The sequence below is a fragment of the Scleropages formosus genome, chromosome 18 (genome assembly GCF_900964775.1).
Source record: "Scleropages formosus chromosome 18, fSclFor1.1, whole genome shotgun sequence".
NCBI classification, from domain to species: domain Eukaryota; kingdom Metazoa; phylum Chordata; class Actinopteri; order Osteoglossiformes; family Osteoglossidae; genus Scleropages; species Scleropages formosus.
The window spans coordinates 9,693,913-9,715,872 of NC_041823.1; the positions used below are offsets into that span (position 1 = coordinate 9,693,913).

General features: G+C 44.5%; 1 protein-coding gene across 1 annotated transcript; it reads left to right on the forward strand.

The window, feature by feature from the left end:
- The first annotated feature begins 3,673 nt into the window (after nt 1–3,673).
- On the forward strand, nt 3,674–21,740 carry ddc (dopa decarboxylase). The gene is made up of 14 exons (XM_018762734.2): nt 3,674–3,703; nt 5,057–5,264; nt 6,673–6,786; nt 7,687–7,806; nt 9,826–9,960; nt 12,086–12,229; nt 12,710–12,776; nt 12,861–12,955; nt 14,389–14,456; nt 16,051–16,127; nt 18,136–18,155; nt 18,610–18,708; nt 19,713–19,814; nt 19,901–21,740. Exons 2-14 carry the CDS (start codon nt 5,064–5,066, stop codon nt 20,099–20,101), a joined length of 1,443 nt encoding a protein of 480 aa, XP_018618250.2. The 5' UTR covers nt 3,674–3,703; nt 5,057–5,063; the 3' UTR covers nt 20,102–21,740.
- The last annotated feature ends 220 nt before the right edge of the window (nt 21,741–21,960 follow it).

Below are 21,960 nucleotides of genomic sequence, written 5' to 3' on the forward strand. Positions count from 1 at the left end.
AACTTGATTGTGTAACTTTATTTCAATTAATGTATATAAAGCTTATTGAATTTGTGGTTTCACAAATTGCTCTAAGAATATATCCAAGTTCAACTGATTTTTTTTTAATTTTTATACATTAAAATAGCTGTCTGCATCAAAAGTGGTTGATACTTTAGGTGCAAATCATGGTTTTATGAAAATGCAAACAATCAAGAGACCTTGTAGAACTGATTAGCTTGTCTTACCGTTAATTGAAACTGCCATGCTCAAATAGCAGCATCGCATTACAGTTGGCTGTTGATGCAGTACATGAGCTACTAGTTTTGAACTGATTGAAAAAGTACATTCTATCCCCTATTTAAGTGACATGAATGTAACTGGATTGCTCAGGGTTGATTTAGAGCCTGTTGACAACTGGTCATTTAGAATTAAGTGTTATGTATAAATAATGCATTGTAGTGATTTTTGATTGCAATGAGGACACACCAAATAGTTCATGGTAAGTAGTTTTCTGTGTAGATTAGGCTTGCATATAACTTTTTAAAATGAATTGCACAATACTTTTTTTTTTCTTCTTCTTCTTCCCCCCTCCTCCTTCCCTCTCCCTTCTTTCTTACTGTTTAAACAAGCCTGAAACTGAGCAGGTGCCTCAGATGCAATCTCTGCACTAATATAGACATGACAATTTGACCAGTTATTGAACTGTTTTCCATTTAAGCTTGGCAGATATTGTCACAATGTGAAACTGAATAAAGTGTGTGTGTGCGCGCGGGCTTATATGTGATAGGTACATTTCAGGGAATGCAAAATAGAAATGATTAATTTTTGTCTCCTGTTGTGGAGAGAATTCCTCTATTCAAAATGTGCTCTGCTTTGTTCTGTAAATAGCTGAATGGTTTATAAATCTTAATTGTAACCTTTTCAGGTATTTTTGTACAAATAAGGGACTGATATATTGCGTTTTATTGTAATTAGAATAAAATTAATACATTGCTACACATTCAAAGGTGTGCTGGTTTTTTTTTTTTTTTTTTTTTTTTTTTTCCTTCCCTCCCCCCAAGTGGTTTGCAAGTTAACATAAATGTAGTTTTCTCTGTAAAAATGGAGATATCTGTTCACAGCAGCTTACGATACACATGTACACATAAAATATGGACTCAAAGTAACATTTGGAATAAATGTTAAACTGGAGTATTCCTTTTCCCCCCACACGCCAATCTATTTGGAGAAAATCATCAGTATTTTCATTGCTTATTCTCCTGCGCTAACTTGGCTCCAGGCAACTGCTACTCCCATGTAGCTGCTGTAATTCTCCCGTTTCTTGTTGCTACAGACTCTATCTGGCAGCGTTGCTCGGAGGAGGGTGCTGCTTCCCTGATTCTGGCGACTGGGGGGGGATTTTAGTTTCCTTGGTGCTGTGAGAAATCTGTTCACTTTCAACCTCTTGAATCCTCATCAGAAGTGGGCACAGCGAGGTTCGAACCCTGAGAACTGCAATGTTTTAGCTGGCACTCACAGTGTTAAAGTAATGTGACTAATTAAAAATTAAACCGATAAAATCAAAGTCCAGTTGATCCTTACTTAGGGTTTCTATTGGTTGTCAAATGCACTTTTGCTTGCCCAGAGGGGTTTTTTTTTTTTTTTTTTTTTTTTTTTTTTTTTTAAATCTTTCAAATGTCAGATAATTGGGAAAAATCTGTTCTTTCCCATTGAGCACATTGTGGACAGTGCTTGGGCAGATAGCCCCTCCCTCTGGTGAGCCGGGATACTTCATACACCTGTACAAAGTCCCCTGGACACACAAATAAGAACACTTTTATATTAAAAAAAAAAAACTGTAGCCAGAGCTAGATCAGGCTACTGCTGCTCATCTGCAGCTCCATGATCCCTTCTTTTTACATGTCACATTCACTAATGCATAACAGGAGTTGTGAACAAAGGGCAATTAAAAACTGCCATCAGCTTGGAGTTGGAGGCTGATGGAGGAGAGGTGACAATATCCACCAGTTCTGAGAACGTTGTATGTAGAAGGCAGAGGATCTATAGCATGCTCGCCTTCTGTTTCTCTTTCCACCTTCTCCAGTCTTATGAACGATCTCAGGCTGCACTTATTGTTTGCTGTTGCTATTATGAGTTGGTGCATCGGGTGCTTTGGCACCAGAATTGGATTGGTATTCTAGATCTTTTTTGTAAAGAGGGGGAACGCACCTTTCAGAAGTTTGTCGAGGAAAAGTTCCTCAGTTAAGGACCAGTTTTCTGTTTTTTTTTTTTTTTTTTTTTTGAACTAGATCACCTTGTTCCAAACGAAGTGATTGATTGGAGACAACCTGCTGAGACAACTTCATACAAACCAAATAGTTGACTATTAAACACCTTTGTGTAGAGCCAGTGAACAAAGCAAAAAAAGAAAAAAAAAAAGAGGCTCAACATTCCCTTGCTGTAGTTAAAGTGGATATTGAATTTTCAAGGGATTAAAGGGGACATTTCTATTGCTGCTTGAAGCTTCATGGAGGGATTGTTTGCTAGTAGAGAACATTTTTATTGTACACTTGTCAGCAATATCCCATTCTGGCATTTTATTTTTTAAACGCAAGGACTGTTTCAGCATCACCCTTGGCAGAAATTGAGGATGAGCTACCCTTTGCTGATTTCGGACTGGAAGAAATTATTAGGTATCAGACAGTCAACTGGTAGCGAAGTGGTTAGAGCTGGTTCCTTTGGTCCCAAAGGTTGCAGGTTTGAATCTCACTTTCAGCAAGGTACTTAACCTAAATTGATCATTTTAGGTGTCTTAACACTGTAGGTTGCATTTCAGAAAAGTGTGAGAATAAGTTAAAATAGAGAAACTTCTGAATGAAACGTAGAACTTCACAGGTCCACTAGGTGGCAGAGAAGTGCCGCAAATCCATCTGGAACTTTGATCAGAGCTCATTTTGTTTGATTTGTTTTGCAAATCTTATCTTTATGCTGTAGTTAGCTGTTGTTCATATTTGAATAGATTTCTTCAAAGGAGAACTGACAACACCAAAAAAGGGTCTCCGGTCCACAAATGTTCCCCCCTGAGTTTCATTCGATTAATCCATGACAAAGTGAAAGTACGCAAAGCGCAACATGGCACATCTCGTCCAAGGGGTGGCGGGAGTAAGGCAACAACAATAAGTAGATGCCCACCACATGAGGTCAAATATTGAAAGAGGGCAAAATAAAAGGCCTAATAGTTGGTATCAAAAAGTACAAAGCATCAGTAAAAATCTTACTATTACCCATGAGTGAACTTTGAGGCCCCCCAGACTCTTGGGGGGGGGGGGGGGGGGAGAGATGCAGCTACACCACGAGGTCTTGGATAAAGGGCCAGAACGGTGTAATTTACACCGTTTCACTTAGTTTAGCCTTCCTGGTCATTTATTCCTGTTACTAACTGGTTACTTATTGCTGATTGTTTGCCGGCTATATAATGTAACCTCAGTGCCCTTGGATTGATCCTCAGGTCCTTCTGTCAATGATCTGCATCCGGCTTTATTATGAGAGTCTCATTAAATGTGACGTGAGCCAGCCGCCCGGTCACCCACCCACTCGCTCCCCTGCCTCGCGGCTCTGGGGGCCGTTCCCATTGGCTGACTGAAGGGGGCACTCGGCGGATAAAAGCGCAGGCTGCCCTGGCTGGCTCCATGTTACAGAGTCTGATCAGCGACGGGCGAACGGCTACGGTTGACACGGCTAGGTGAGTCCTCCTACCTCAGCAGCACTGTCCTTTGGTGTGTTTCCAGCACTGGTGTTCATGTCAGGTGCAGCATCTATGGGCTGTGCCACACCTGGTCCCTTATTAGGTTTGGCACCTGTTGCCTGAGGAGGGCAATTCGACAGGGAAATGTCTGTTATCCAACCCCGATACTCTCGTGTTGTTTTATTGCAAAACCTTGTGGGTTTTCCTCTATAACCTTTTGAGCGTGGACCCGACTTGTACCAAACGTTAACTCCTTCGACTAATAGTAAGTGGTGTAAATTTTGTCCTGTGGTTTGTCTGTCTTGTACAGATCCAAATTAATACATGCCTTGTGTGTGTAAAACTGGCTCAGGTGATGAGGATAATTGATGCTTGAGCTTTGGGGACATTGATTTTAAATGCTGTTGTTTATGTCCTCTTGCTGGGATGAATAGCATCCAACAAATCCTCATCAATGCCTCCTGTCAAAGCCATAGTGTGTTCAGCGCTATCTAAGTGGTGCCTGAACTGTTGGTAAGGGATGGCCAAGTACCCTGGTGTTGGTGATGACCTGTATGGAATATTTAAGAACTCTTCTCCTCCTGGAGAATAATCAAGCAGAGCACTGTCTGAAGCCACTGGATTACCAATGCCTCTATTACGGTTGTATTAACGTGGATTAGAGAAGGGAACATTTGTGTCTCTGTGATCAGGTACACGGTGATGGTCTCACTAGCCATAATCTACCATGGAGCCCAGAGATGGAATGGGTAAACCATTATTCTATTCTGTTGATAAACCTTTTGGCTTTGCTCCTTTTACAACTTCATCATGATCTGTTAAACTTTATTCTCTTGCATTTGAGCTGCTTTTAGTAACAATCACACAGCGTAACTTCAGAAGTGGCTTCCTCAGAACATCATAAACACATTGTTGAAATGTGTCTCAGCACTAATCCTCTCGGGTGGCATTAAGTTACAAGGAGTGGCATGAAGAGCATTTGCGATTCATGGTTTGTTAGTAGTCGTGAAGTTCTCCTTGAGATGTAGTAGTCAACTTTATTGTTTAGGTGCATTGCAGTTAGACTTATTACACATTGAAGGGGTGTTCTAGAGTTTATTCTGTTAACTGCCATTCAACCTTCTAATAACTCAGTTTGAGGGTCCCCGCAAATTGCTTCCTTGAATTTACTGACCATGTTGACCAGCTGATCAGTTTCTCGAGGCTTACTAAAACAATGGATGCATGTCATGGTCCAGGCTCTGCTGAAGGGATCAGAATAATGGAAAACGTGGCTGTCTCTCCTTCAGACGACACTCGCGTCCTTTCGGAAGTGAAGCCATCATGACTCATGTGTATCTTTCCGTTCAGCTTGAAGATGAATACAACGGAGTTCCGCAAGCGAGGCAAGGAGATGATCGACTATGTTGCAGACTATATTGAGACCATTGAGCAGAGATCAGTCTACCCTGATGTTCAACCTGGGTACCTAAGGTCCCTCATTCCAGAGGAAGTGCCGGTGGAACCAGAGATGTATGAGGACGTTGTGAAGGACATCGAGAGAGTCATAATGCCTGGGGTGAGTGACCAAGTGACCAGCACTGGAAGCGCCTATAGTACGGATAGCATGGGGTTGCAAATGGAAATCTTCTAAATGTTCTTTACACTTGGAACACGTACTTTCCATCTCATGTCAGTTTTCCAGGCTCTGGGCTTGAACAGCTCCTTGTGGGAATGATTGGACAAGTCTACTCCTCACCCACAACAGGTGTTTGTTTTGTATGTCTGAAAAAAGTTCACTAAAATGTGCTCAATCATTCCTTTTGTCTGTTCTGCCTTCAGGCTAGAGTACTATATAAATAGTTTTTAGCTGATCCTTTTGTCTACGGTGACTTGTATTTTTAGGTGTGTACAATAGATACTCGTAACGTGCGCACTTTATACAGCGGGGTAACAGTACGGACACAATTCAGGGTGAAAACCTGGATAAAGTTTACTGTACTAGGAGCGCAGATCTAAATTTCTCCTTTCGCTGCAAGGTGAAGCCAAGCAATGCCCCTCACTGCCTGAAATCGTTCATTTGCCATTTAGCTGGCACTTTTTACCCCAAAGTGATTTAACTGTTCACCAATTTAAACAGCATCACATTTATAATAGAGCTAGCTAATAATTCACATTTTACATAATCTGAACTGTGCTGGGATTCCAGTCCTTTCTGTACATGGCGCCTCACTTCTAGGGGACTAAAAGTGATGGCACTATTGGATGTAAATGCCCTCAAATTGAAGCTGATATTCTTTACTTCTAACCTCATAACTCTTTCATCTCAAATTCAATGTGCTGGAGCAAAAAAGGATGAAGCAAAAAATTGCTGCTACCCAATTGCTTATAGACTGTACATTGAGCTGAGCACATTGGGGTCCCCACCCCACAACTTGGAATTTATCTTGGTGTTATGACTTGGTTAAGTTCATTTGGGTTGAATGTGTCTGAAGTGCTGTTGTACGATCGTAATGTCTCTTATGGGTGGTGTGGTGGCACAGTCACACTGTCTCAGAGCGCCTGGGTGGTGTGAGAGGACGTGGGTTTGATCCCCACTCAGTGTGTGCGGAGTTTGCATGTTTGCCGTGCGTACGCATGGGTTTCTTCCGGGTGCTCTGGTTTTCTCCCACAGTCCAAAGACGCACTGTTCAGGTTCCCTCATAGTGTGTGAGTGACACACAGCGAGTCTGTTCCCCTGAGTGATCCATTGTAAGTAGTGTATCTATTAGTGTAAGTCACCATGGTGAATAAGGTGTCTGGGCTGAAAACACCACATAGTTTGTTGGAACTTGCTTTGGAGAAGAACGTCTGCTAAATTAACGTAATGTGCAGGTCTACCTTGGGGCAGCAAGGCAGAACTCACTGGTGGTTAAATACCCATGTATGGAACGAGACCTCCTATAGATGGTGTACCCTGATATCCTTCTACGTCCCCTCTTCCACAGGTTACCCACTGGCACAGTCCTTTCTTCTATGCTTACTTCCCTACTGCAAGCTCTTTCCCAGCCATGTTGGCTGACATGTTGTGTGGAGCCATTGGTTGTATCGGCTTTTCCTGGGTAAGTGTGGCTTAGTCTAATTCCTTTTGCCTCTAGCAGTCTGTCTTTGGTACGCCAGCATTCCATGTTCTTGAAAGAAATGTAGTTACCCCTTTTAGTATTTTTGAAAGTTGAGAATGAATAGGAGAGGGGGCGTTGTGGCGCAGAGGGGTTGACCGGGTCCTGCTCTCTGGCGGATCTGGGGTTCAAGTCCTGCTTAGGGTGCCTTGTGACAGACTGGCGTCCCGTTCTGGGTGCGTCCCCTCCCCTTCCAGCCTTGCGCCATATGTTGCCGGGTTAGGCTCCGGTTCGCTGCGACCCCACTTGGGACAAGCGGCTTCAGACAATGTGAGTGTATGATGTGAGAATGAATAGATTGGAGGAAAAGTGCTGACCAGTGGCTTGCATGTGAAAATGGAGTCGTGTACCCAGCGTGAAGGTAGTTACACTTTCTGCAGTGTCCCACGTTGTCGGCACGACGACGCTGTTTTCAGCGACGCGGTCTCCAATGGGAGATCGACTACAGGTTTGGAACACTTCCCTCTACCAAATTTGTGCAAACGTGGCACACCCCTTATCAACCTGAACATTAAGTTCTCATTTCTATCTTGGCGATCTTTGCAAATTTATAACTTTTCAGTTTTTAAATATGGACTACCACAGCCAGGTTTCACTAGAATAATTCTAGCACACTTTTTTTTTTTTTTTTTAAATATTTTTTTATTTTAAACCTTAATTCATAGGTGTACTTGCCTCCTTCTGACAATTGCATGTCAGTAAAACTCTTCAGCTGGGAATATGTTGCTTTTGTTTTCTTTGCCAGATATGGTTTCCCTTTGACTTGCCCTTCCAATATACTATGAGAGGTTGAAACAAGCTTTTTTTTTTTTTCCTCCCCCCCCCACCTTGGTCCCACGATAGGCAGCGAGTCCAGCATGTACAGAGCTGGAGACAGTGATGTTGGACTGGCTGGGGAAGATGATCAATCTGCCAGAAAATTTCTTGGCAGGTACAACCGGATGTGGCGGAGGGGTCATTCAGGTAGGCAGATGCTGTCAGCTCCTAGGGATGTCAACTGGAAACAACACCCATGTTCCTAAATGCAAAAAAAAAAAAAAAAAAAAATTTTTTGTAATGAAGCAGTTTTACCAAAAGGCTTACAGCATTCATTTGTGGTTCCTGAATGTGTTTGTTTGCTTCATGCCAAAGTGAAATACTGCTGATGGACTAAGGCACAACATGCATCTAAGATCTATGCGCTTCCTTAAAACTCCTCATTTCGAAGTAAGGAACTGTGCCGTAAGTGCTGCACTGCTTACGGGACGTGGTTAGGGTTAGAGACACGGTATAGTAACCTTAAAGCATCTTGCATCACCACCACTGTAGTACCCTTGACCAAGTTACTTGTGCTTAATTGTGCCTCTTAATATTTTTGCCATCATCCCACTGTTCAGCCTAAGGTCAAATGTACATGATCAGGACACTTTGAGAGTCCTCTGAAGTGTCAATGGAGCATCCTTTGATTGCTTTGTACGTACATGGAACAGCCCTGTTCTCAGCTGATCTCAGCTGAATTGTTACTGCTCATAAGACTTGAAAGAATGACTATTTAGAAAACTGGTGAAGAAACCGAGATGAGGCTTCCTTGCCTTGCGATTTCAAATGACTTTAAATGTCAATGCCGCGTTCAAGTAATTGGCTGTAATGTCTGGCTGAGCAAGCGGCGGGGGGAGAAACTCTGAGCTCTAAATGTTTTTGTTTGACTGTAATTTGTCCATTGATTCTCCTTCTGCCTCACAACACTTAAAGCTCAGGAAATTGCTTTTTGCTGGCAGCTTCTGCCAGAGAAGGCCAAGGATGCATTACCCTTAATTTTGGCTGTGTGTGTGTATGCATGCGCGCCTGCCTATGAAGGGATGCTGTCAACAACACAAACGTGACGTATACGATAGCTACCTAATGAAAATCTCACCCCTAGCAGCCCCCCCCTCCCCCGCCTCCCTGCGTCAAAGCCAGAGCACCTCCTGTCATTGTCTCATTGTCTCCCTGCATTTTGAATGTCATTTGCCATGGCAACAGATGGCACCTCCAACAGTTTATGGGCCATTTCAGAGGATGCAAATGCGGATTCAGATGTGTTTATAAACAGGAAAGGACAGAACTCAGATCTGATAATGCTTCGTTGCTTTCGAAAATTCTTCACGAGAACATTAAATTTTGCTGCATCTCTGCAGGACTAGATGTTAATGTATGAATGAAATTGAAGGAACCAAGAAATCATAAGGTGTCCCCCCACAATTCTATATTATTTGGTTGGATGGGAATATGTGAGTACCATGTTGAAGAATATCCTAGAATTTCTACTGTTGAACTCAAGCGGAGCATATAAATTGGTTTTACTGTGATATACCTGTTCAGTCAGAGAAAATTCATGGGATATAGCTGCAAAGTCACATGTGCCTAAACAAATCAACAGCGACTTGCCCCTGTATAAACTAATAGAGCTCCTGTATTATCTGAGTTTTGAAGCTGTCTGCGCCGTGCACGTTCACTTGCAGCACTGCTTAAAATAAGATCTCAAGAAACCAACGTGTACGGAGTGCAATGCATATTGACCGCACGGTTGGAGTGCGTCTCCGATCAGCCGGGGGGTCATAGCAGTAGTTGGTAACATCCACTTAAAGGGAATCTGGACATGCGATTGTCAATGTTCGGACATGTTTGGAATAGGGCATTGAACATATTGCACTTACAGCTCAACATGAACACTTTCGTAACATCGTGTTCATTTCACTTTAATTGCCTATTTATTTTGCTTCTTAAACAGATAAATGGAAGATTTTAAATGCCAGGAAAAGAACTGGGGGGGTCAGAATAATTTAACTCCTTCCTTGCAAGACAACCTACGTGTTCCTGGTTTAGTCCGTTTGAAGCTCATGCGTTTGGACACTTGATGCTGTGCGGCATGTGGAACCTCCATGGCCGGTGGAGTTGTATGCCCCAAGGCGATCGCTTGCCATGTTTTCCGCTCCTTGCCTGACCCTTGCCTGACCCTTGCAGGGCACCGCCAGCGAGGCCACGCTGATGTCTCTCCTTGCTGCTCGCTCCCGGATTGTCAGATGGATCCAGGCCGACAATCCAGACCGTACAGAGTCGGAGATCTTCTCGAAACTGGTGGCGTACTCCTCCGACCAGGTAATGCTGTCATAAACAAACAAACCATGATGTGGAGTCGATACTTCAACAATCCTGTTCAATACTGTAACTTTTTATTTTGCAGTTCTCTATGCAAGTAGCTGCATTTAGAGTGGAAGGTAATTGGAAATATGAAGATGTGTCAAAGTGTCTGCAATATTGAGTCTTGTAAAACTCAAATTATTGCTGGTAAAGGTGATGTTGACAGGATGTGCAGCATATTGATGCAGGTCTTGGGAGATCAGGATGGAAGTGGGTGTGAAAGACTTGCCAGTGGAGCACAGCAGAGATTAGCTTGAACTCTTTTCAAAAAACTTGATTAGTTCTCTTTGTGGGGGGGCGGAGTGGCACAACGGGTTTGTCCAGGGCCTATTGTGTGGTGAGTCTGGGGTTTGAGTCCTGCTTGGGGTGCCTTGCGATGGACTGGCGTCCCGTCCTGGGTGTGTCCCCTCTCCCTTTGGCCTTGCACCCTGTGTTGCTGGGTTAGGCTCCGGTTCACCATGACCCTGCTCAGGACGTGCATGTGTGTGTTCTGCAGAGTTACTCACGCTTATCTGTCACTGTATTTACCTCTTATTCATTTGGTAAACACTTTCCATACATCTCAGAACAGCGCCTGGATGGTGTGAAAGGACACGGGTTCAATCCCCGCTCAGTCTGTGTGGAGTTTGCATGTTCTCCCCATGTCTGCGTGGGTTTCCTCTGGGTGCTCTGGTTTCCTCCCACAGTCCAAAGACATGCTGTTCAGGTTTCCCCTATAGTGTGTGAGTGTCAGAGCGAGTGTGTTTCACTGATGAGTGACCCATTGGAAGTAGTGTGTCTAGCAGTGTAAGTCACCCTGGTGAATAAGATGTGTGGGCTGGTAACACTACATGGTATCTGTTGTAAGTCGCTTTGGAGAAAAGCATTTGCTAAGTGAATAAATGTAAATGAATATGTTCCACAATGTAATGCCACATGTTAAATTGTCACTAAATCTGTTTCATGTTCACAAAGTGTAACAAAGCACGATGTTTGCAGTCTTGAAGAGTTAATGGCTGAAATACAGCAGTTTACCTATCTATAGTATGGTGAAAAGAAGGTCAGTACTCCTTCACTATGCCTGGTTGCAACCATCCTTATCTGGAGTTTGTGCATTTTCACGCCCCCCCCCCCCCCCCCCCCCCCCCCCCCCCGCATACTGAATGATTAAAATGGGTCTTGGCCTAAGCTTTACAAGCCTATACTTTGCAGCCAGTGTTTGGAGAGGAGAGTAAATTTAATTATGTGCAGAAAATTGAGGTTTGATGCCACAGGGTCAAGGGGTTATGAACTTTACATTTTAAAGATGTATATTCTATTTAAAATCATATGGTACAATGGGAGAGCACAGTTTTCAAATAATACAAATAGTGTTTGTGGACCTGCTGTGATGTGAGCAAAATGGTGTTTATGTGGTATAAATGGTAAATATGGTGTCATGTTCACCTTACACATTTATCCAAAGTGGCATATAATACTCCCTACAAACATCCACACTACATATAATTCACTCGCCACTTCACCTGAAACATCTGTGTGGACTGTAGGAAGAAATTTGAATGGACACAGTGGGGGGTGGGGGGGAATGCAAACCGCACAGCCCACGTGCTCGGAGGTACCAGCGCTGTCGGCTGCACCACCACGTCGCCCATAGCTGGTATATAAATGGGGCATTAAGTGCTCCAAATAGCACAGCCCATCTATCCTGGCTCAGCGATGAGAGCTTCACCTTATGACAGCTGGCTTCTCCTGAAGAGCCTATAATGCAAAACGACAGGACTCCATGTGAACTTGTCTGGGTGGGCTGGTCTTACCCAAGGACAGTCCTGACATTTTAAGGGCACCGCACAAAGGCAACCTTAGTAAATCCATCCTGCCCTGACATTACCTGGAAGGCCTCCGGGGCTTTATTGTCTAAACTAACAATCTTCAGCGCAAGAACTTTGTACCACAGTAAGTCCTATGAGAAGGCAGTGCGGTGTCCAGGACACAAGCGGACTATCCTTTCAATGAGGTTGGGATACTTCCTGCAAAATGTGTTTACTACTCTTCGGTATCTCTGCAGTTGTCCTTTAGTGCAGTATGTGTCTCGTTTCCATACCAGGCACATTCCTCCGTGGAGCGGGCTGGCCTCATCGGTGGGGTGACAATGAAAAAGGTCCCCACCGATGAGAAGTTTTCGGTGCAGGGTGAAGCGCTGAAGAAGATGGTGGAGAGGGACAGGAGGGCAGGCCTTATTCCTTTCTATGTAAGCAAATCACTTGGGAGTGGGTGGGGGACACTGGGACAGCAAACGAAGTCACCGCAGTGCGTGAGAGATGCTTTCTCTGCTTGTCGGATATGAATGATAAAATCGCCATCTTTCCATCGTGGCATCTTGCTTCCCCTGCTGTAACAAGTCCATAGAACAAGCTTGAAGGTTTCAGTATAATAACCCTGAATCGTCTGAATGTATCTGCTTGGTTTGCATTTGTAGGTGGATTAATTGATTTCTTGTGAATCAATAGCTGAATTTCCAGTTCATAGTAACTGTGCCACTGCAAGCAATTCATATTTTGCAGGGAATTTATGACATGTTCTCAACTGACATCCCCTTACGTTAAACCTTAACATTAATGTAACGCGTATCAAGCTTTTGCATCCGTTCAGATTTTCGTTTAATGTATTTGACAGCATTTAAGACCCTGTAGTTTGAACCATGAAAATTTTCTTCTCCCCCCCCCCCCAGTTCTGTGCCACCCTGGGAACAACAGCATCATGTGCGTTTGATAACATCATTGAACTTGGTCCTTTATGTAAGTAAAGTTTCTTCAACAGCTCGATCGTGTACCAACTGTCCGTCTGGGCAAACTTCTTTCAACATCTCATCCGCGTTGCAGGTAACGCGGCGAAGATGTGGATGCACATCGATGCAGCCTATGCAGGAAGTGCCTTCATCTGTCCGGAATTCAGACCGCTTCTCAACGGCGTGGAGGTAGGAGGGTCCAGAAAGAATTGTGTGTAGATGCAACATGCAAAGTGGATTTACCCCCTTGATCTTTCCGCTGCCACCCAGGTAGTTGTTTCACATTTCCAGAAGTGTAAAACGGGATGATAACGGATGTGAAAACGCTCAAGGAGCCGACGACGAGAAGAAAGGCGTGGGTGACGAATCGTCCGGTCAAAGCAAAATTCAAATGTCGCGTTGCCTTTGAATTGTGATGGATCTTTAGCCCGGCCGAGCGGAGATAAGAGCGTGGTAATTTCCTGAGGCGTCAGCAGACCTTTGGAGAGAACCTGTGGCCCGGCCTCAAGAAATATCACGGTTTATCTGCGATGCAAGTTCAAACAATGCAGCCCCAAAGGCCGTAAAGAGAACTCCTGCTTATCAGACGCCCGATGACGGCTCCAGAGCGGCAGATGGGGGAGGGTTTTCTGTAGCTTCATTATTTGCTAGGAAATTAACAGCCCTCCCCAGGCCTGCTGGTCCTCCGTGCTTCTATAGCTTGTTCTCATATACAATGGAAGATAGCGTGAGGAAGCAAAGAGCAGAGCGGATATTGAAAAGAAGATAGTAAAAAGCCGTGATGGCTGGGTTTCCTCCAAGAACTGACGAGGAAGTATACATTGAATTTTTACCACGATGCCAGCATCGCCTTAATTTTCTGTTTCAGTTGCATGTTCTGCTTCGCTGGAATGTCCGAGCCTTCCTTTTGCTCTGCGTTTTGCAGTTCTTAGTGCGCACCATGGGACAGGCACGTGTCCCTGGCACGCTATCCAAAGCTCTAAAAACTGAGCTTAATTCTTAACATGCTGGTAGTTACCAGTATTTCACCATTGAAAGTAAAGGTCTGTCCTGTGTTGTTGTTGTTGTTGTTGTTGTTGTTGTGGTGGTGGTGAACTGATCTGAAGTATCAGACTGACCGTATCTAGGTGTTTTTGCGTAGGTTACAAATACATTGGGTTGTTGTATTAAACAGTCAAGTTAGGGATTTTCAGAATCCAGTTTATTAGATTAAATTTTTTTTTCTTTAATTCACACGTGTACAGCCTGATTCAGTAAACTAACATTGAACCAGGAACTCACATCTCATTTTTCAGCAATACGAATTAAAAAATAATTTTTAGTACAGCTTGACGATAAATGCTTTTAAAGAGTCCAGACCCGAGTCACATCTGTATCGCAGATGTTATGACTCTGGAGCTGTAAACAAACGGACGCTTCCAGTTACAGCGGTAGTGTTCGGAAGCTGAGCAGCGGGTGCAAGTTGTGCCGAGGGGCAGCATTGCGACCATATCGTGATGTTTCGAACTGAATGGCGGGAACCCTACGGTGCCTGTGTCTCAAGGTTAATGGGCACGTGGAAGTATGGCTTTTAAGAGCATTTTCTATCGCCTCCAGCTGAAATTGTCCATCTTTCTGTTTAGTTTGCAGACTCCTTCAACTTCAATGCACACAAGTGGCTTTTGGTCAATTTTGACTGTTCTGTGATGTGGTAAGTACATCTGGAGAGCAGTCGCCGTTTGACTATGCCTCGCAGATTGTGCCGTAATAAATGCAGTTTTCCGAAGTTCGCAGATCACTGCTGTGAAATCTACTGATCAGCTTGCAGGCAGAACCCCCTCGAGATGGTCTGGAATAGTGTCAAACACCTTATACTGACCAGGACCATTCTGAGCCTTTATTTCCATCTTCCTAAGGGCTTCCACCATGTCATTCCTCTCAGGGCCAATTGACAAATGGGTAAAAATCCAGCGGATGTGAGCCGCTTGGGAACAAAGCTGGTCCGGATACAAACCAACGAGTGTCCACATATCGATTGCAATTGTTTGTGTCAGCATCACGTTGACTTCCAAATCTCCCACGCTACTATATTCCCCCTGCTTATTGTTTTTTTTTTCTGTGTCTTTTAAACGCGTTGGATTACTGGTGACCGGGAAATGAGGATGGCGCTTTGTTCCCTGTGCTGTGTGCTAACAGCTTGCTCATCCTGTCCATGGCAACACTGTGTTCCCCCTCATTAAACTAAAATAAGATGCAGGTCTGACAGCTGTTTCATCGCCATTCAGCGGCCTCATACAGCTTGTTGAAAGCTGACTGAGGGGTCTGAATACAGAAGGTCTGCGTCTGCAGAGGCTTAAGCCATAACCTCTGGTTGAACAAAACCAACGGGAGGAAAATCCTATTGATCTGGCACAAAGTCCAGGAAATTACTTGTTGGGTGAGTGCTGTTTTCCCAAAACTGCCCACAGGTTTATTGATGCAAGACACTGTCTTTCCTGTGTGACAGTTATTGGGAATATTGTTGTGTTCTCTTAAATTGGAGAAAGGGAATCGTTTCATCTTTGACAAAGAGGCGGGTTTGAGTGCATTTAGCTGTTCCTCCAGGACAGTTGATCGTATAAGACAAGCTTATCAAGATGTGAAGCCTCTCAGTGACTGAGCAATGCTATTGAGGCTCTGCAGCTCAGCGTCCTGCTTCGTGAAGATGGGGGAACAGGCTGTCGGGGGGGCTTATTGCCTTGAAGGGGCACTTTTGCTCACCTCCAATCAGACCGATGCACAGCCCTCCACGCTCTTGCCCAAGAGCGACGGGAACGCGTGCCTCTTCGAACCTCCAAACCTCTTGAAATGGAGGAAACGCAGCCCTTAATGACACAGACTCATCTTTTTAACAAGAAGCGCTAAACTTCATGTTCTGCTAGTGGCTGAAAAGTAGCAACCTGTGGTGGACACCTTTACAAATAAGTGCTGTGCAATAAACGGTAGCTGCTCTTTGCACCCGACTACGATCTTGTTTCATTATCTTTAAAGATTTTTCTGCAGGGTAATTATCTGAATGATCTTGTATTCTTTTGCACCTTCTAGACATGAACTCAACTGAGAGAATGCAGATGCCATGATTAGGACTTGCTTTTTCTCTCCAGATTTCCTCTAAAGCTGTAAACCCTTAATGCATTTTAATGTAAAAATATTAAAGTGCTGTGAAACACAGCAAGCGGATTTTACTGCTCTACTGAGAAGCATTGCCTTCTCGCAAGCGATGGGAGATGCAGATGTTCACCTTTTGTCGCCTTCCCTTGCCTTAGGGTGAAGGAGCGTGCCGATATCATAGGTGCTTTCAAGATGGATCCTCTGTATCTGAAACATGACCACCAAGAGTCAGGTTAGTTCAAGTTTGTCTCAGTTCCTTTTAATGATTGTCTCGCTTGAAAAGTGTCGCTGGAATTACTTTTCGTTACTCAGCTGGTTAAAACACCTCATGCAGGCTTTTCCATGAGGCTCTGCAGGCACAGTGGTTAGGGCCTATGAGGGAGGGCAAAAACATGAAAGGTAGAAAAGATAAGGAAAAGGGTTGTGAGATCACTTCATTGCAAATACACACATTTTCTGAACCGCTTGTCCTATACGGGGTCGCGGTGAACCGCACCCTAACCCGGCAACACAGGGCGTAAGGCTGGAGGGGGCGGGGACACAACCAGGCTGGGACGCCAGTCCGCCGCAAGGCACCCCAAGCGGGACTTGAACCCCAGACCCGCCGGAGAACAGGACCCGGTCCAAACTTCGAAATTGCATTCCGAAAACTTAATTCCAGCATTTCTAGGCATTTCCTGAGGAAGTTCCTTTCTTCGACTTCTCCAAGAATCACATGGTTCGGCATTCAGTTTACGTTTATTTGTTTAGCAGATGCTTTCTCTAAAGCGACGTACATGTCAGAAATGCAAGGAGTGCATTGTAACGGTGTAATTCGTTTTCCGTTTACTCAGCCTTTGTTTGGCCATCCTGGAGCAAAAGTTCGGTACGGTCTCAGAAGACCAAGTCCAACCCCGTGAGCAGGTCACACGGGCCCAAAAGGTTCATTCCCCCACGTTGTGAAGTTTGTGAGCTTTCCAATGAATCGTCATCTCTTAAAACTTCGGCGGGGGTCCTAAAAACAGACGTGCTACTTGTCCGGAGGTTACCGCCCGTCGCCACAAGTTCGTCATGGTCAAGACAAACAATTCGTTTTCCGTTTACTCAGCTTTTGTTTGGCCATCCTGGAGCAAAAGTTCGGTACGGTCTCAGAAGACCAAGTCCAACCCCGTGAGCAGGTCACACGGGCCCAAAAGGTTCATTCCCCCACATTGCGAAGTTTGTGAGCTTTCCAATGAATCGTCATCTCTTAAAACTTCGGCGGGGGTCCTAAAAACAGACGTGCTACTTGTCCGGAGGTTACCGTTCGTCATGGTCAAGACAAACAATTCGTTTTCCGTTTACTCAGCTTTTGTTTGGCCATCCTGGAGCAAAAGTTCGGTACGGTCTCAGAAGACCAAGTCCAACCCCGTGAGCAGGTCACACGGGCCCAAAAGGTTCATTCCCCCACATTGTGAAGTTTGTGAGCTTTCCAATGAATCGTCATCTCTTAAAACTTCGGCGGGGGTCCTAAAAACAGACGTGCTACTTGTCCGGAGGTTACCGCCCGTCGCCACAAGTTCGTCATCGGAAGATGGATGAAGGAAGAAACGCTTTGATTTCTGCATGTAGTTCGTGGTTTGCAGGAAGTGACTAATCTGAACGCTCCTTGCAAGTGTTTATGATCTAGAACTTTTCCTTCTAATATCACACTCAAGGCATGGAAGCAACCCTTTTAAAGTGCTCCTGCTGCTGTCTCCGTGGCCTTCTGCATTTCGGACATGTTTTACGGGTGTGTGTTCCTAAGCAGCCATCGGCTACCCCCCGTATTGCGGCGAGGGCTGCCTTTTGTTCTCCATCTTTCGGAGACGTGCTCAACATCTGCTGCCAGGCCCCATTCGTGCTGACAGGAAGACAAAGGCTTCGTTCTTCCTCGCGCCGCTCTGTTGTGCTCCCAGCGCTCGCGGTCGGCCGCGTGTCACGTCTCCAATATGAAATTACCGCCAAATCAAATTGCAGGTTATTGCAACAGCCTCAGACCTTTTCTCTGTGTAATTGGCTCATGCGCTACAGGCCCTGATGCCTCAATCGGAGGTGTCCTGGATGTTAAAAAGCTCTGTTTTCGACATTCACGCGGAACAAGATGTTGGACGTCAGCCCAGATATTAAACCTGCGATATCGTGCACATCTAAAACTGAACACTATTTAAAAAAAAAAAAAAAAAAAAAAAATTGCAGTAATGTAAGGCTTAATCCCCTTTATTCTTGTTCTTGAATTACAGGGCTGGTCACCGACTACAGAGTAAGTACCTTTTCTGAACAAAATCATCTGTCATTTGATGTTAATATTAAAACTATTCCATGAAGTGTCGAGCTGTGTGTGTGTGTGTGTGTGTGTGTGTGTGTGTGTGTGTGTGTGTGTGTGTGTGTGTTTTCTGTTGCTGGAACGCTTTACACTTGTCACGTTCTCCTTACATACAGCTGAGCGCTGGCTTCAGCCCCAGACAGCTGTTATCTCTGTTTGGATAAGCCAGTAATGCAATAGACTCCGAGCTTTGCCCCTTGGTCATCTGCTGCACGTGCTATTGTTAGGACTGCTCAGGCTCACTAGCCCCATCCTTAACAGGAGAAACGCCATATGTGCCGCATTTGAAAGGCGCTCTTTTTTTTGAGTAACGAGAGCCTGGGAGAGATCCAAGTCCATTTGTTGCTGAGCATGTCTGCTTGTTGCATCTGACATCACTCCCGCCCCACAGCACTGGCAGATTCCGCTCGGGAGACGTTTCCGCTCTCTAAAGTTGTGGTTCGTGTTCCGTTTGTACGGACTCCGAGGCCTGCAGGACCACATCCGCAAGGTAACTGCCTCCTCCGCTCTGTCAGTCCCAATTTCCTGCACGGCGAACGACCCGCAGCGTCGGTTCGAATCCCTGTCCTCCTCTCGGCGCAGAAGAACTTGCTGCGCTGCAGTCATCACGAGCGCTCGCTCGGTGGAATTCCTGCTCGAGCCGCTTTCCTTGCTGTCACCTCACAAGAGCACATGCGGTTTGCTTTACTTAGCCCAATTGCACTGTCTTGTGGTGAAGAGTTAGTATGTTTTGCAATAAAGTCACCTTCCACATACCATATACGTACTAAAGGCTCCGGGTTCTTCTTGGAAAGATTGTAAATGAAATTCTGCAAGGTTTCTGTCACAATCCACCTAATACTGTACTATATAAACCATCGATATATACACAGCTTAACATGCCTTAATATTAATGTCGTGTTGTATAATAGAGCTGTGTTTGAGTTTTCAAGCACTCGTGTTAAAATACTAACATAGGATCATAGTATACAGTACAGTATTTTCATGCTACACTTTTCTTTCATCTCTGAATTTGCTTTCTTTTCTGTAGAATACTCAAGGTTCTCTATGTTTGTAAAAGGGGGGGAATGATAAGGAATCAGAAACTAAATGTTCTATAGTTAAAGCTGTTTTTGTAAATACAACGAAATGGTTCATAGACGCTTTGAGTCGATAATAAATGTGATCTGCAGCAGTTCGGCCAGCCGATGTTATTGTGAAGCACGTGAGATGGGTACGAGGGCATTTCCATTGCTTGAAGATATTCATCAGAGTGTTTCCTCAGACTGTTGCCCTTAGATGTTGGGACATAAATTAATACAAGGTTGATGGCATGGCTGTTGTACATCCAGGTTGCTGTAAACTGTGTATGTTGTAACACGTGAATGAATATGGTAGTAATATGGTGGACACCTGGTACCCCGAGCAGGAACTTTGTACCGAATGTTCAAATGGCTGCAAGTCAAGCTGGCTGCTCGTGGATGTTCTCATGTGTTCGTTGCCTTGACATCACAGCAGGTGCTGCTTGCCAAGGAGTTTGAGAAGATGGTTCGAGATGACCAGCGCTTTGAGATCTGCGCAGAGGTCATCCTGGGCCTCGTCTGCTTCAGGCTGAAGGTGGCTAAGTTAAACCGCGTGTCAAATGTCTTGACTGAGTCACGTGGTGTGGCTGGCACTGACCGTTCTTCTGGCTCTGTCAAAAGGGTTCAAACGAGCTAAACGAGACGCTGCTGAAACGCATCAATAGCACTAGGAAGATACACATGGTGCCGTGCCAGCTGTCGGGCAAATTCGTGCTGCGCTTCGCAGTGTGCGCCCGCACCACTGAGTTGCACCACGTCCGCGAGAGCTGGGCCCACATCACGGACCTGGCCTCGGAGCTGCTACAGGAGCTGCCCCACTGACCAGCACCGTGGCTCTGCAAAGCCCAGCCGAACCAGGCTTGTTTCTCAAGAGCAACTGTCCATTACTGATCCGTGGACAAGCTTCAGTTACTTAATGCATACGTTTAGAGCAAGTGATCTGCAATTGAATATTTTATGTTGCAATTAGCCAAATTTTCAAATCCAGGATTATTCTAGTTCATGCATATACAGTAGGTTAGACTAGTCTTGTACTTGCTTTGTTTTTGAGAGGTATTTAATTTGCACACGCAAGGCCTTCAATCCGGTGCTTTGCTCATAGTCACCACTGTTGCATGGCGTCGATGCACATCCATCAGATGGATGCCTAGCTATCTCACTGGCCATTTAGGAAGATCCTTGGAGACTCAGGGGAACTTCTGCAGTGCAAGTTGCCTGTTCGGTCCATCAACTAGTCTTGAGGTCGGCGACCTGACAGCAAAGACAGCATCCCTTCCCCTTACGCTGCTGCTCACACAGCTTTCTCCAGATCCCCTTGAGGAAAGGACACCGTTGCTAAAAATATGATCCAGACTTGGCAGGAGGGGAGATAAACAGGATTTAGCCACTAGCTAGCTTGCTTAGCTGGATTTAGAGTACTAGGGGTGTGTAGAGGGAGCCTTGAGTCTCCTACGACTGACCCCAAGTGCGTAAAGCCTTTAAGGCCTTTAATTAGAGGACTGGTACTTATGCTACAGGCTGCCACTTAAACCTAAGGATCTTATGTGCTGAAAGTTGTTTAAACTGGAAAGTGTCCACTGTAATTTTAAATAATTTAGGAAGTGTAGCCTCTCGTGCCTAACGCTTGCATCGTACGCCTAAATCTGCTGCGCTTCAGCTGATCCGAATTCTTCTCAACCGAAACTTTTTTTTTTTTTTTTGCCTCTCTGCATCAGAGGCTGCACAGAAGTCCATAAGTGGAGATGTATATAAAACCACACCCACTAAAGTGGAGAAATTCATATTTTGTAGTTGAGGGAATGCAGTCTTATTGCTGGAGAGTTTTATCCAGAGGTTCACTCTTTGGAGCTGCTAAACCAGCTGTCACTACATTGTCTAGAATCACCTGCTGAATTAGTCCTACAACCTCAGTCTTAAATATATTTTTTGAATTTGTGGGATAACTGCTTTATGGTTGCGGTGATTATGCCATACATTTCTCTCTAATCATCGATGGATATCTGCAAAGAGTGAACACCACCTCATCTGGATGGTGAACACTACTAGAACACCTGGCCAGCTGTTCTGTCCTTGGGCATCACACTTGTAAACTGTGCCTTTTCTTTTTAGGAATGGTGTGAGGACACATCAGCTCACATCTCATTTTTCCAGTCACTGTTTACCAAATCACTACAGCCCGTAAACCGATAAAAGATCAACAAGGTCGACGCGATCTTGTCAACCTGCTCAACCATGCTTCAGAATGGCCCTGAATAGCACTAAACCAAAACTGTTCTGTTCATTTTCATACAGATAAGTGCGAGCTTTCGTTTTTTGCTTGATTTGCCTAGCTGCCATCTATAACTGTGGGTAACTGTTGTATTCAATGTATAAATGTCCTCCCAGTTTTTGATCTCTGCAACCTCTGTGTGGCGTGGTTTGAACGCTGTGAAGCCTTTAGACTTCAGTTAGACGGATAGCTTTCGGGAAATGCCACATCTGGATGTTTGTGTCGTTTATGCTGAAGAAATAAATGTTTACTATAACTACATTTTACCTGGTCTGTCATTTGTTAATGTTCTACCCTTTAATGTTTTCTTAATTTAATTTCAAATTTATTTAAAAATGATTAATTTCAAATAATTAAATAAAAATAGGTTTTTTTTTTTTTCATTCATTCTGTCTTGCTGGAATTTCAAGGA